Below are 16,054 nucleotides of genomic sequence, written 5' to 3'. Positions count from 1 at the left end.
TGAAACCAAGTGTCGCCGGAATTACGAGCTTTATAGTCGGTTGTCATCTCTCATCATTAAAAAAATAAGAACCGATTTAAAAAAATACCTCTAATAGGATCACACATTCGCTTCTTTTTAAGCGATTATAGAAATAAGCGATCTTCCAACTTTTCGATACCAWTTTTTTATTTYTTTCATTTGAAAACATACCTTACTCCCTGAGTTACTTCTTGATAGACTTCTTTTCCGCGGAATATAGTGGTTCTCCATTTTTTGAGATATTCGATGAAAATGATTCCAATCACACGAAATTATTGAAGTCATGAAGCTAACTGATCCTCAATCCTCTCTTTCATGTCATTTTTATTTTTTTTTTTTCAAAAGACCAAAAACTTACGATCCATATGTCCAACGAATTGTGAAATATGAAACACGTAACATTTATCAGAAAAAAGCTTACATATGTTTCTACAAGCACACTTAAGGAAAAAGTAGCTTTTCAAGCCCCATACAAATGTCAACTCCGAAATATAATACTAAATAAATATTGTGACGTTTTCAAATTTTAACAGGCCYAAAAGTGTAATATCCACTTCCGTCATCAGCAGCTTAAATGAACGTGTTAATTTTCTTGTGTCTTTCGGATATTTTTTTAAACCTACCCAGTTCCTCTYTGGCGTTCGACGTGAACTGTGAGAMYTCGAATAGCGCAGTTCTAAGCGGTATACAAGAGGATTATGTGAATGCTACTGTATCGAAGGAAGCTGAAAGTGATGTTTTCAGTGGCGCTAAAGAGCCGAGCTTCTTTCCGGGCCTAATGCCAGAGGTTGTACGTTATGCAAAGCATCGGTGCAGCCACGATCTGCCAAATGCGAATGTCAATTGGGGAGTGCAAATTTTCAGTAACGAAGCGGAGGCACACGACACACATTGTTATGTAAAATGTTTTCTGCGTCGCGTAGGACTCATACAGTTGCACACTTTGGGTTGGGATGTAAGTATGTAAGGCGACTCTTGGCTTGGTAACTCATTTAATAATTCCAACTAATCTTCGCACCATTGTAGACTGACCGTTTGCTTGCGATGTTAGCGAATTTACGTGGACATCAAAACCTGCCCACGAATTGCTTAGATTCATTATGCAAGACAGGTAYAATGAATGGGAAATGTGAGCCATATTACGAAATGTGGATGAAGATCCGTCAAGATTGTCAATTCGGTTTCAATGCCTTCTTTTATTATGACGTGCGATTGGAGGAGTTGCCATTTGAAGAAGTAGGCCATGAGTTACCTTAATTATTTAAGTGTATAAGTTTCTCTTTTTCTATGACTACATAGCCCTTACCTCTATATCGGGAACCTGGTGTTGAACCATACCGATTTTGTTCCGCTGTGTTAAAGGAAGATTCTGTGGACATGAAATCACCACAGTTTTCGCTTTGTATATATTCACAGTTACACTATATTGACAGTTATGGACGAATTGATGTAAGTTTTTCCGTTTTATAAAATACAAATATACAGAGTATATATGATATTAGATCAGAATTGGCGAAGAACAATTTTACAACAGCACATAAAAGAAATATATTGATCACATGACCCAGCGACGTTATAATTTATTTAACCCGACAGAAAAATAAGTTTTCTGGAGATCAATAAAGAAAGCTTCCGTGGCTTCCTCTTTTGGCTAAAATTTATGCCCGACTTGTGACTTTTTCAAATCTRGGTCTGCAGTTCGTAGCCTAATTCGACAAATTTAGTTGGGTCGAGAGCGRGTGGTATTGCCTTTATATTGTTTCTTCACCAAGCACCAAGCAACGGTTCAAGCTTTCGCGCTTCGACTTCGAGTCGCATTAGGCCCTTCATATGTAGATCACATAAATCCCATAAAATAGTGGCCCTCACCTTTTCGGCCGATCTTTCACCTATTTGGGAGTGCTTTCACCTGCTGTCAGTCCACTGAGTCGACTACTTCTTGGTCTCTGTTGTGTTTCATTGGATCCAATTTTTCTCGCCGGGCGTGACTTTACGTTTAAACTTCTTTGGAATGCGATTAAATTCGACAAATTTAGTTCGGTCGAGAATGGGTGGCATTGCCTTTGTATTATTTCTCCACCAAGTTGGATCGTTGCTTTTGCAATTCGACCTCGACTCAAATTGGGCCTTAGAGCCCTCCATATCCATCCCATAAAATGGCGTCTCTCACCTTTTTGGGCGATAATTTGCTTTCTTGAAGCATTTCAACAGGGTGGAAGTCCACTGAGTCGACTACTAATTGGTCTCTGTTATGTATCAGTGGATTCCGCTTTTCTCGACGGCGAGACTTGATGTAGAACTATCTTCGGATTGCGCTTAAATTTAATACTTTTCTGTAAAGAAGTCTAACATGTCTGCTTGTTGTCCGGTGGAAGCAAACRGGACAGCCACGTGGTATTTTGCGATGCTGGCTACCGTCTCATCTATTTCACAAGTCAAGTTAGCGTTCGGAAAATATGACGTTGAATTCCCTGAATATATCAACTCGAGTTGTCGCTCATACAGACAGACGAACGGGCAGACAGATATGCCAGAATCATTTTCTATCATCACTCCGATACGTTTAGTTACAAATAAATCGCTATACACCTCGACKACATGTTAAAGTGTTACGAACCAATAACCGTTAATTGACTAAACTTTATTGTATATTAATAAATGTTGCTAGGGTTTAATAGCTTCTTTCCTTTGCTTTCATTATTTTAGGCGTCGGAAATTATACACAGCTTTACAGGATCGGCTCATTTAACGGCACACAACGAGCGGGTTATAAGGAACTGTGCACATCTTGCTAATTCCCATTTCATCCTGGGTCAAAATAGCGAGGAGATGGCACAACATATGACAACTTGTCTGACAAAGAAAATACCTGACGATTACTCATTTGTGCTCCAATATTGGAATCAAGTAATGCGTGATTATTAAATAAAATTGTAAAATAACGGTTGCCGCTAACAAATAGCCTTCAAAATAAAAGATCACATCTTCTACATATATGGTTCTTGTTATTTGGGCTTTGGCCACTTATGCTTTATTGAGTTTTTGATTGATTCCTTTAACAGCTCAAAATGGATTGTGCTTTATAGGCGTTATTTATGAGCAAACAACAATAAATTTAACATTGAAAGTTTCGGTTTTTGCTTACAGGGTGCGACATTGTGTCGACTGTTAGTTATGTGGCATGCCTCAATCACTTATTCGTCAGCTTTGCTTCTTTTATTGGATATATAATAATAACGTACATTATCGTTAATGTTGTTTCTTTTTGACAGTTTTTTTTTTTTTTTTTTTATTGCTCCGAAATGGACTTCAGCGCCTCGCTGATGTGCTCCACTAAGGGCGAATGCTCGCCTAGTGTAGGATGACGATAGCTTTCAAGGAAGTAGCATGTCTTGTCACCGCTTGTATTCGGAAACTCTTTGGGCAAGCAGGAAGGATCTCGTGCTTTTAAGTCAAACTCGAAACCAGGATATTTGACCAGCCAGCTACGAGTATAAAGTAGAAAGCTTTTAGGTATTTCTTATAAGTGGTTTTTTATAAATTGAAACTTACTCCTTCGTTGTTGGGCTGACGTTTATTTTGCAAGCCTCGCTGCCGGACTCAAACTTATTGGCTATGGTGACATTGTGCCCGAAAAGGCAATAACGCGGCATTTTGCGACCAACGACTCCAGCCAATACGGTGCCGGTGTGCAGACCAATGCGCATTTGGATTTCTTGATCTGAAAATACAAACTTTATAAATACTAATGTATAGATGGAACCATTCTTTCGGACGAAAACTCAATACAAAAACAGAGGTTACGATTTATTCTTAAATGAAATTTTTGGGTCTCTTAATTTTTCTTATTAAATTTTTAGCAAAAGAAGACCAACACCTGAGTAAGTTGCCGTTAAGATCCATATACATACATAAGTACTTATATTGGCATTGACTGTTCAATTCTTTAAAGACAATGCCGAGAAATGAATACAAATGCTGTCATGAATCACCGGATAAGGTCAAAGAAGATGAGTAAATCGAAAATCATCGAAGGCGTTGAATACTCTCAGAARCCCCGACCTCTACACTACTTTCTAAACTGAACTGGCTGCGAACAGATGAATGTATACTAATCTGCATTTGCAAAAAGAAATTGAAGAACTAGGCTTTCGAGTGAATTTCATCGATTAGAAGTTAAGTTATTGCGTTTTAAGTGTCAGTATGTTTGTGCTATCGGTGCGAAAATGAGCTTAGAACAAAGAGCCAACATTAAATTTTGTTTTCGAATTGGTAACACTTTTCCCGAAACGTTTCATTTGATGAAACAAGTTTCTGGGATGAATGAATATCCCGTAGCATAGTGCACGAGTGGTTTCAATGTTTTCAAAGTGGTCGTGAGGACATAAATGACAATCAATATGTGGGCCAATCAAAATTCATGATCGCCGGAAATTCCATCGAAATTGTGCGTGAATTCATCAAAAATCCAGCCGAAATCATCATTGAAATTCATGGTCCCGAAATGAAACACCAGAGTGCTGAATAGAAGGCACGAACGAGCCAAATCCCAAAAATCACGCATGGAGAAGTCAAAAGTGAAGACAATGCTGATTTGTTCTTATGATTTCAAGGGCATTGTCCACAAAGAATTTGTTCCACCGGGCCAAAACGTTAATGCAGTATTTTACCTTGGAGTTTTGAAGCGTTTGGTGCGCTGTATTCGTCGTGTTCGGCCGGATTTTGCGAAGATGAAAGCTGGTTTGTTGCACGATAATGCTCCGTCTCATCGATTGACGCTTGTGACCGATTATTTGAGCAAAAATCACATTTTAACCATTAACCACTCCCCGCATTCACCTGATATTGCACCGTGCGATTTCTTCCTTTTCGGAAAAATGCATTTGCTCATGGAAGGAAAGCGTTATGCAGACGTAGATGCAATTCAAAAGGCTTGCACCAGCATGCCGGCGGCCATACCGGCCAACGAGCTAAAACACTCGTTCGACACGTTTTGGACCGTGCAAAATGCTGTATTGAAGCAGAAGGAGACTATTTTGAATAAAATAAATTGATTTTGTCGAAAAATCCATTTGTTCTATATTTTTTTTTAAAGTCCTGTTTACTTTGGAACGCTCCTTGTATAAGTGTCAAATAAAATTGAAATGCTTTTATTTACAATGACCATTTTACCCCTTTTCGCAGTATCGAAACTTCAACTTGATTATAAGGAAAAATACATGGAATTTAACCTTGATAGAAAGCTTTCAGAGATCCAAATATTGCAGAGGGAGGCGTTTTGGCTTAGCAAAACCATAGTCAAACCAATAATATTCTATGCTGTATTTGTCTGATGAATGGCGGTCGAAAAAGCTACGCTATATAAGAATATTGGACGTCTCTCCATCATTACCAACAATGGCACTTAATACCATTCTACACTTGACAACCGTGGATATTTCCGGCAGGTGCATTCCTCCGAAGACCGTTCAAAGGCTCAGAGAAGATGTAATGATATGAAAGATTCTAAACAAAGTTCCCTTCAATTTTATCACTGAACATTTGGACCTCTGTGTTATAGACGTTACTAATGGCTGCTGTTTCTGCACTCACATACCCTCATCTCTGGAGATGAGGCGCAAAGTGCTTTTCCATGGATGGTTCGAAGCTTGGAGGGGAGTCTTTTATAAAGAGCTTCTCTCAAGTTTAGCGTCGCTTTTACTTTTTCATTCAGAAGTAGCAGCTATTAAGGTAGCCGTAGACTTACTACTCCGGAGTGCAGCCTCTTTCAGCGAGGTGAGCATTTACTCTGATAGCAAAGCAACAATATTATTACTGATCTCGTAAACCGTGCGCTCAAAATTTGTAACTTTTGAGTTATTGGAATCACACGCTATAGGCGTAAAACTAAGCTCTGAAAATACCTAAAAAGTCCGAACGGCTACAGAGATGAAAATTTGTGTCATTAAAAATAATAAAAAGCAAACCACATATGTAATAATTATTTTTTACTCACCATCATGGGTTATGTGCTTGGCACAAGCTACGATCATCTTCAATGCCATCCATGCTACCTTGTGAGCATCATAAATCGAAGCTCGGTGCAAACCACTAGCCACACAATAAGCATCGCCAATTGTCTCGACTTTATAGACGTCGAAGAGATCACAGAACTCGTCGAAATCTTTATACAAGCTCTCGAGCATGCTGATGACCATGAAGGGTGTAGCACGCGAACAAATACTGGTAAAACCCACTATATCACTAAACAGTATTGTTACATCCGGATAGGTTTTGGCATCGATACTGGCACCCAACCATAAGCGTTCGGCTATTTCAGCTGGAAATATTAGATGCAATAAACTGACATTCTTTTTACGCTCTTTAGCCACGGCGGCATTGGCCTCTTCGATTGAGCTTTTCAATTTGTCCATGCGACGACGCAAACCATCCTGAGCACGTGCTTGTTCGCCGACCAAAATAACTTCGCGTGTGGCATCGTGCAATGGAATATCCGATATGAAAAGTCCATTACAAGTGAGACCATCCAAACCATCGAGAAATGGTGAGCCCATGAAGAGTAACGAATTGGATTCAGGGCAATGTACCATTTGTCCTTTGATTTCCAGTCCCTAGAGTAGTGAAATAAAATTTGATAAATTAAAGCTCAATTCTTAATTCAGAGAGGAGACAATAGAATGAGGAAAAACTAGTATCGGTGGTAAAGAAAAACTTGTATCAATTCACGTTTATTCTCGTTGAAATTATAAATAGAAATATTGGTATTTTTGAATTAATAGCATTTTATATTCGGTGCAATGGATTCACCCCACTTGTAATGACAAACCTTAGGGAAGGTATGCACGGGTCCAGAGCTTCCTTTTCTTCTCACTTAATGACATTGCGGTTGACAGCTTCACAAGCGACCGAACGTTTTTATTGAAGAACCCCTCGGGTTTTAATCACGTATTCATTGCTTTCGAGTTCTTTGTGAAAGTGTAAATTTCCAAATGGTTTGTTAACTCACCTTCGCTGGAAACTCACTGATGTTTGGTGGACTCTTCAAAGCAATCAAAAATGGTGTGTATGTACGACGAGCAATATCGCGAAATTTCATGGTCAAACCTTTGGGGCGTTTAAAGTCAAAGTAAGTGGTCGCCTGGCAACCGTGTTCGGCTATATGTGGCTTGTAGAGTTTGCTAAAACCGCGTCCTAGAAATAGCAAAGCACGTATATATTTATATTTCATAGCTACAAGCGAAACCTTACCCATTTGCAGCAATTCCAGTTTCTCATTCATAATGAAATGCCAAGGGAATGCCTTGCAAAAGGTGTGCGAATTCATCGCCAAATCGGCAGCTTTGCTCGAGTTATTCCGCTGCGCTGGCAAAGCTGTTGGTTTAACCATCTCGACACTACTGCGTTGCAAAGGCACCGCTGAACCAGTGTACTCCTTAACCAACGAAAATAAATAGCGATAGCGACGCGAATCGCCTTCGACCGGTTCTATTTTAATATTGACCTGCACATTGTACAGCATTCGGGTTAGAGCCTTCAATGAGCCGAGTAGCAGCCAAGCGATTACAGGACGTTCAGAGGTGAATATTAGCTCACCATCGCCTGCGCACACGAAACCGGTGTCGGTGACGTCCTCCTGAAAGAATTATGTGGGTAATTAATAAATTAATATTTTGCGTGTGCCACAGAGAAAAACCGGTAAGTATATTGATGTTTTACTGATAATAAATGTATTTGGGAAACCAATTTGCAAGTAAGTTCATTTTTTCCAGTGCGGATGTATAGCTGACCTTTGAATTTAACCAACTCTTACTCCATATTTTTTTCTAGTTTCTAGCAGAAAAGATAATTGGGAAGGCTAGGCAAAAAAGTATTTTCTTGGCGTTAACTTCGGAATAAATAATTCACATTTGGTTGGTCCTAGTTCGTGTTTAGAAGAGGATTGTTCAATTTACAAACTCTTGTATGGGAGCTTAGAATATATTAAAAATGGTTGAATGGAATTGCACTTCATTTCGAGACAAAAGTCCTTGAATGATATAGCAAATGAAAATCAATTCCTCTTACCTCCTGCAGTTTGAGCACATCATATACGCCATCTAGGGAGCCAAGGAACTCTTGCAGATCGGTGCCGAGGCAACGAAAAGCGCGTTCAATAATGCCAGTGCAGCACGAAGTGATCAATTCCTCGCCGAGCAACACCAAAATTTCGCTAGCACTCGATTCGTCCATCTCCAGTAGTATATCCTGTATATCGGCCAAGTAATCATAGTTGGGTACACTTTTCAATGTGTCCAAATCAATGCGTCTAAAAAGTAGAAACATCTATAGATTGCTGTCGCTAACACAAACGTACCGTTAGTTATGTTTTGCTTGTACTCACAGTTTGGAAATCTTCGGCCAACTTTGACTATACTTGGCAATAAGCGACGTAACAGCGGTATTTAGATCAGAATTCTGTAAGAAAAAAAGTGATTAAGAGTTAGACCACTGAACGTTTTAACTGTAGCTGAGGTGTCTGTCTGTCTATCCGTCCGTCCGTCCGTTAATGAAAGCTGTAACTTGAGTAAAATTACTATATCTTGATGGAGCTCATCGTTCTATAGAATGCGATATTCGCCGTTGCCAATGGGCAAAGGGACATAAATCTTCCGCTCATTAGATATTGTCATCTTCTATGCCTCTACATCTTATAGCAGACGGGGATGACGATGCACTTGTAGAATTTGGTAATTTTTCATCGATAGAGGACTTTACAAAGGGCAAAGGTTACTCTGCGTTGAATTTCGAGACTAACGTTGTTGTTGGTGTTAACACTAGTTCCAAGACAGACGAAATTATCAACGACTTCTAAGTTATATTTGTTGGCAGGAGATATTTCGTCTTGCCTTCGTTCACAACCAGACTCATTTGCTTCGCTTTATTGTCCAACCCGAAGGAAGCGATTATTTTCACCAACAGTAGATTGAAGAGGTCGCACGATAGGGAATCCAATTTTCTGAAACCTCGTTTGGTATCGAACGGCTCGAAGAGGTCCTTCCTGATCCTGTAAGAATTTTGGTATTGCCCAACCTCAGTTTACTCAACCGTATTAGTTTTGCAAGGATACCAAATTCAGACATCGCAACATAAAGGCAGCTCCTTTTCGTGCTAATAAAAGCAGCTTTGAAAACGAGGAAGGGCTGGTGTGTCAACCCGCTTTTCAATGGAATTTTCCAAGATTTCGCGCATCATGAATATCTGGTTTGTTGCAGATTTTCTAGGCCGCATTGATAAAGGTCCAATCAGTTTTTTGACTGTGGGCTTTTAACTTTCACACAATACCCTCAATAGAACCTTATATGCGATGTTTAAGAGACTTATCCCACGGTAGTCGGCGCAGATTGTAGGCTCTCCCTTTTTGTGGAAAACAGTCCGATATTGGCTTAGCCCATCTCTTTTCAGACGCTACTATTTCAATAGAAATTACTATTACTAAAATATAATTCCGATCGGACTGGTAGTTTTCCTTTGAGCTCGTGTGGAAAAGAACATGTCTAGATAAAAATTCAAAAAGCCAAGAAGTGTTTCGATTTCTATTTTAAAGTGACTATTATATTTTTTTGTCGACTGTGAATTGGTTTAATGAGTGCCCCGAAAACGATTACACAGGGGCGGAGACAGCGGATCTCGCCGCTATGGTATGGCCAAATTACTTTTAGTAGTAAACTAGATACTAGGCAGTGACTTTCGATAATTTCTTACATATACGACGACATATATTGACGACATACATGAAATAACGATTGTTCCTTGTTGAGAAGGAAATAAGGAAGCCTGTTAGAGTTTTAGTTAGCCATAACCGGCAGAAACACCACTTCTCATCATTTTATCTTGCTATCAATGCTTGGAATTAATTCTAATAATTTCAAAACTTATTTCCTCGTCCATGGGAACCAGGACACAGATCTTAAGCATGAATTCATTTGCTTGACATATCTAACCCCATAACTATACTATAAATAAAGGCGCTTTGGACCCACGTGTTTGTACGAGTGAATATGATAATTAAAGTAGAAGTAAGGCGAAAATAGAGTAGTCTCCTCTGTTACCAGTACACAAGTTTTAATATGCCCTAGTAGCAGCAATTTAGTACGTAAACTTTGACGACCCGAAGTAACTTTTATACCATTGCAATAATTATTGGTTAATAAATATCGAAACTTAAGTAATTGCAAAGTAGACTTTATAATAACGAGTATATATTATATATGTGAGTTTATGTGTTCACTTACCGATGGCGCTGTGAGCAGCTGTATGGCCATTTGCAAATGTGTCAGTGTCAACGCATCTCCCGGCTGCTCTTCATCCTCCAATTGCCAAGTGTTGTTGCTCGTTTCCGCACAAACCAATGGCTGACGCGACAACGAGTCGCTGCGACGAAAAAAGGGGCAAGCCATTTTCAATGTCAATGGAAATATGTGCGTACTGCGGTGCTGTAGGCTCCAAGTTTACGCGCCAATTATGTTTGTAGGTTAGTTGTGTTGCGTATACGCCACGCCGCACGCTGCCAAGTATTATGACTAACCGCACACAAGTGAGCCGTTGTAGGGTTGCAACGACTTGACACTGAAATGCAAATGAAAAGTGTACACACATATTATGTTAGTGTCTATTGCCATTCACTTGGAAAGGGAAAGCAAATCGGAAAAGCGCAGGCAAAGCCAAGCACACAGAAAGTAAAAGTGCAAAACAATAAATGACGGCACACATTGCAAAGCCACGGCGAAGGCAAACGGCGAGCGGCAAGCCAGGCCAAAGCGGCTTTGCGATACTTTGATAGAATCACTATCAATTTGTCATGGTGGATGGGCTTATGTGACTAAAGTGTCGCTAAGTCGTCGGCTCACCAAGTTCAATGTGCACTTGTGTCATTTTGCAGTAACAAAATGTGATTATAACTGTGTCAGTTGTTGCAATTTATGGCATTTTTCTTTKCTTCTGCCAGCTGCAACAAAAAAACACTAAGTGTATCTATTTGACCTGCAAACAACTGAAGGTTTTTCCTCATTGGCAYGACACAGGGACAGCTGAGACTAAATAGACATTCTAAATATAGTATATATACACAAACACCGACATTCACACCTTCATTAGAACATGAATAACAGTTTAAAGCAACCTATTCCATTTTATAGACTGAAAGTTGAACTTAATTTGATTTGATAGCCATAAATGTAGTTACAATCAGAACTACTTTCAAATAACATAATACTGCATTTAGGAAAACTTGTTTTTCTTTTTTTTTCAGAAAAATGCAATCTTTTCGATGACATGAATATTTTATAGTAGTAAAGCTATAATTATACTTTGAAAATATTTCTAAGAGATTCATTTTTGTGAAACTCTCCTTTTGATATTTAAAATGTTCTTTTTTATAGTTTGACGTCTATCTATGTCATAAATTATGAAATTTTTACCTCTTCAATATGGGTAGGGTATCAATCTGTTGAGATTTAAAAGTGATAAAAATCATACTATATGGTATGAGACAATGTGATTGTTAGCACTGCAGACTGCATTGACATCTATAGGCAAAATACGAAACGACTTTTTCGACTATCCAACATTTATATATATATATRTATATTAACCCTATTTTTGATTGGTGGGTATCAAACGGAAGAGATTTAAAAAATTTTAACATTGAACATATTTTTAAGTAGAGTTGCCACCTTGTTAAAAAAATATTAATTAAATTGCAAAAAAAAGTGACTTATTATACGCATATTTTAAATACCGCAAATTACAGTTCCAAATATGCTGGAAAAGGGTTGCCACCCTATTCATATATATAATATAATTAATTTGATCTAATAATTAATTTGATCATAATAAATGACATACTAAAATATGGACTTTAAACTATACAAAAATGTTTTGACGAGAGTTGCCACTTGTATGAAAATTTAATTTACTTAATAATAAAATTAAGTTCAACAAACTTAACAGATTTGAGCAATTTTAATGTTTAAAATAAAGTGTGAAAGGTTGTCACCYTTATTATTCCAAATTATGCTAGAAAAGGGTTGCCACCCATTTTTGATAACTTATACTACGCGTATAACAATATGGGGTTTAAGCTAAAGGATTAAAAAATCTAAATTTCTGTAAAATATATTTTGAACAGAGTTGCCACTTGTGTAAAAAATGTAATTGATAATTTTTTGTATATTGAACGCATATTAGTTGTAATAAATCAATCACAGAATTAATTTGAATATAATRATATTTTAATTTGAAAAAACCTATAATAGAATAGTGCAGAAGGCTTTGAAAATGATGAAAACTCAAATAGACTAGTTTTCAATACACAGAAACTTACCTTTTTATGTCCCAAATACGCTTAGTTCTTTAAATTTAAATTGACCTAATAACGAAAAAATACCTAATATTCAATCAAAAAATATAAAGTCAAAACCYCAGATTTTTTTAAAAATATGGTAGGGTTTATATTTATTAAAATCTCTAACTTCTGATGGTGTAAAACACATTTATTTCATTAATAAGGTTAGTTTTCTCAAAAAACGCAAAAAAGCCCCCTAATAGGCTGAAAAGTGATTCATTTTGTCTGGGGCCCTCTTTTATAACACGTGTCGAAATTGAAGTTTATTCGAATTTCGAATCTACAGGTATATTATAATTATGCAAAAGGTTTACCACCCTGCACCAGAAAAAAACTTAAATTTTTCGTTTTTGCTTTATACAACTCAAAAGCTAACAATATGGTAATCGAAAATAGGATGGAAAATTCGAAAATCGAGATTTGTTAGCTCAAATAATCCGCATTCGAGTATTTTATTTTCGATTAGAGTTACAAAATTGATCCTCTGTTTTTTTTTTTTTTTTTTTTTTTTTTTTTTTTTTTCTTTTTTTTTTTTTTTTTTTTTGTTTTTTTTTTTTTTGCAAAGATTTTTAAGATTTTATTGTTTGCAAAAGTATCTACCTTGGTTTATAAGGATGCCTGTTTTATTAATAAAACTGCAAGAAACGAGTAAGGAAGGGCAATTGTGACAATTTAGGCACAAAGATACACTGTTATGAGTATATGCAGTACAAAGTCACCCAGAAATTCAAAAATATTGGATACATTATTATATTATTATTACTCGAACTTCAATACAACTGGCATGCAGCCACATATTCCGCCCACCTGCCGAGCAAATAACATTATTGCTTTTACGCGACTTCGAATTGGGCATGCCATGGCCATCCACTCGCACCTGCTAAACGGTGCAAATAGACCACGCTGCGAATTCTGCTCTTATCCATCGCTTACAGTTAGACATCTTCTTGATGAATGCACTAGGTTTAGTGCAACTAGAAACACACTAATTGATGACCAACCCATTTCAAATACGATCAATCCTTTTTCTGAAGAAAACACCCACAAGGTAGCCGAATTTTTGTACAAAACTGGTCTTAGAAAGTTAATTTAATTAACTAATTGTAAATTATTTTAGATCGAAATAACTTCTTTACTAACATCAATTATTTTAATAATTGTACTGAAAGTAATATTGACCTCATATCCACCTTTTACCGGCTAATATATTAATATTCTAAGACAATATAGTTTTATTAGAGCAGTAAGCCGTAAGCCCTGGCAGCTAGTGCTTCTTACTCTGTAAGATAATAATTGTATTATTGTTTTTCATTTAATAAATAAATAAAATGGGGGAGGTATTCTAATAATTCAACTCCGCCCATTTTAGACACACAGACTTACTATTATCAGAAAAGGATTTTCTATGAATTTATTTACATATATATGTATGTATAGTATAATCAATATATCTCACACATTGACCGATATTTCCGGTAACAAGTCAACTATAAGTACTGGGGTCCAAATATTCGGTACGTAGCGGCTAAAATATATTAGTTTCAGTTGGATTTGGACAGTTATTGCTTATAGGGTGGAATAAAATCACAAAACTATTCAGTAAAAAAGAAATTGAAGGAAATAATTCGCAGCAYATTTCTAACGGTAATCTCACAAGCTGACGGGACGAAAAATATTAGGTATAATTCAGACACAAATATGCCACAAAATATTTTTATACTTAAAACATAACATTTTTGGTTCACAGACCAAATGCTGAACAAATTTATTCCACGCCTTACAAAATTTCTCAAACATAATAAAGCTCAATTGATCGACCAAATAACATCAACATCCTTTATGGAAACAGCCCATAATTCACAAATTACTGAACACTTTCCATTTACACAAAATAAAGTGCACATTTCATAATTTATATGAATGTGCCATTGTTCTACACTCCCAAACTATGTCTGTCGTGCCTCTCTTGACCTCGGGCCATAACACAAATCGGCCGTTAAGCCGATTCACTTTCTGTATCCTAGAATTAAAATTTGCACCGAATACACATTTTCACTCGAAGTTTTGTAAGTTAGAATTTGAAATAAATTTTTAGCAAAACAACGAGAAAGATTTCTAAAAATTTATTTTCGAAAGCTCTTACCGAAAATGCAACCGTTTCTTGCACTTCTTATATGAAGGAAATGTGGGCATCCACACCCGTTGTTAATGGTGGCGTTATACTAAGTATACGCTCACCGACAACTTGCTGTTTATTTGACGAAGGAGTAACTGCTACTGAACGCTGGCTAACTCCCGTTCGTATCCTGTCTTTCTCGCGAGCTTTAAAGCACGCATTTGAAAGCTTTATGGGAACTTAAAATTTGCTTCGGCGCACAGCTCCTGATTTTCTCGTTAATTTGTGCTCATGAGATTTGCTTGTTTTTTAATTCGTTTTAATTTACTTTGAAAGATGTTTATTTTCTTAACCGATAGCAGACCATTGAGAGTCCAAAAAACTAGAAATTATCGAGATTGATTTAAAATCCAACCAAAAGCAATAAATAATCGAAATTCAATAGGTTTTAAAAATATATTATACTTTTCAACCTGCACTATTGTGCTCTTAAGCACAAGGAAGCTGGAAGATAGGGTATCACACAACATAGGGAAGTGCCAAATTAGTTCACAGCCTCAGCTGAAGTATTTGAGAATAATTTTGGACTACACACCAAACTTGATGGAACATTTGGCGTATACTTGCGACAAAGCAAATATATAATGAATGAGAATGAAGACAATGAGTTCCGTAATATTTATTGTATGCAGCACCAATATGGAAAAAGGCGCTGAGCATAAAATCATACAAGTATGCAAGACCAATAAAAGCAGTGCATAGGCTTGCAGCAAATAAGTGCTTTCCAAACGATATCAAGCGAAGTACTAGCCAGCTTGCCGCCTATTGACATACAGGGGGACGAACTCGCGCGACTATACCAACTATCTATAACTATAAAAGTAATATGTAAGAATTAACGTAGGATAACCGCTTTGGTAGAAAGAATGCAGAAAATTATTTTAAGTGGATGCCTAAAGGTATGCAATGATTTCACCATTAACCATGTTGCATTAGTCGTAAGATCATTTTTAGTAAAGCAGCGACTATTATCCATAATTTCCATTTAAAAAGTGTCTATAATATATACCAAAAAAGATATGCTAAAAATGTATACACTAATTTTACTATTTACACTACTTTTCTAATATGTTTTAAGTTTTTAATATTTAATATCGAATATTAAAATTGATAAATAATACTTATAAAAATGCTCCAAACATTCATCACAAAAACAATAGTCGACTATCATTGCGAAACTAACAAGCTTTCGACTGTCATCGCCAACATAAAGAAATGCGAATATGCAAYAATAACAACAATAAATTACTTATCTGTTCTTTCGCTCTCAGTTCACGTAACGATAAGCGTAACAAATCATAACAACCTGTTGCATATCAATGCAGCAAACTCTGCGTGTGCAATGTTGATAAAAAACAAAGAAGCAAAGCTTCGTGCCAATGCAAGTGGTTTCGTGCAGCTTTCCCGACGCACCACCCACCTATCGATTGTGTGTAAACAAAACGAAGCAGCGGGGAGCAATAACAGCTGTTAAA

At 37.0% G+C, this 16,054-nt stretch overlaps 2 protein-coding genes across 3 annotated transcripts in view; one reads left to right on the top strand and one right to left on the bottom strand.

The window, feature by feature from the left end:
* Nucleotides 1–2,975, top strand: part of LOC108975202 — a 4,072-nt gene extending 1,097 nt beyond the window's left edge. Inside the window, exons 2-5 of the mRNA XM_018943544.1 lie at nucleotides 555–976; nucleotides 1,048–1,257; nucleotides 1,321–1,470; nucleotides 2,728–2,975. Coding sequence (XP_018799089.1) covers nucleotides 596–976; nucleotides 1,048–1,257; nucleotides 1,321–1,470; nucleotides 2,728–2,946 — 960 coding nt within the window. The 5' untranslated portion in view covers nucleotides 555–595 and the 3' untranslated portion in view covers nucleotides 2,947–2,975. The remainder of the gene's footprint in view (nucleotides 1–554; nucleotides 977–1,047; nucleotides 1,258–1,320; nucleotides 1,471–2,727) is intronic.
* Nucleotides 2,976–3,009: 34 nt separating this feature from the next.
* LOC108975201 (head-specific guanylate cyclase) lies at nucleotides 3,010–14,665 on the bottom strand. Of its 2 annotated transcripts, XM_018943541.1 has the most exons (9): nucleotides 14,547–14,665; nucleotides 10,293–10,626; nucleotides 8,402–8,475; nucleotides 8,086–8,326; nucleotides 7,270–7,654; nucleotides 7,028–7,212; nucleotides 6,017–6,632; nucleotides 3,574–3,742; nucleotides 3,311–3,506 (listed from the first exon to the last, which is right to left on the bottom strand). In XM_018943541.1, exons 2-9 carry the CDS (start codon nucleotides 10,455–10,457, stop codon nucleotides 3,311–3,313), a joined length of 2,031 nt encoding a protein of 676 aa, XP_018799086.1. In that variant the 5' UTR covers nucleotides 10,458–10,626; nucleotides 14,547–14,665. The 2 variants fall into 2 exon arrangements, with proteins under 2 accessions (XP_018799087.1, XP_018799086.1); XM_018943542.1 differs by lacking the exon at nucleotides 14,547–14,665 and having other exon boundaries at nucleotides 3,010–3,506; nucleotides 10,293–10,457.
* Between the last annotated feature and the right edge of the window lie 1,389 nt (nucleotides 14,666–16,054).

Source organism: Bactrocera latifrons, unplaced genomic scaffold, assembly GCF_001853355.1.
Source record: "Bactrocera latifrons isolate USDA-ARS-PBARC rearing strain unplaced genomic scaffold, ASM185335v1 scaffold_627, whole genome shotgun sequence".
Taxonomy (NCBI): domain Eukaryota; kingdom Metazoa; phylum Arthropoda; class Insecta; order Diptera; family Tephritidae; genus Bactrocera; species Bactrocera latifrons.
This window is presented reverse-complemented; position numbering and strand designations above follow the sequence as displayed.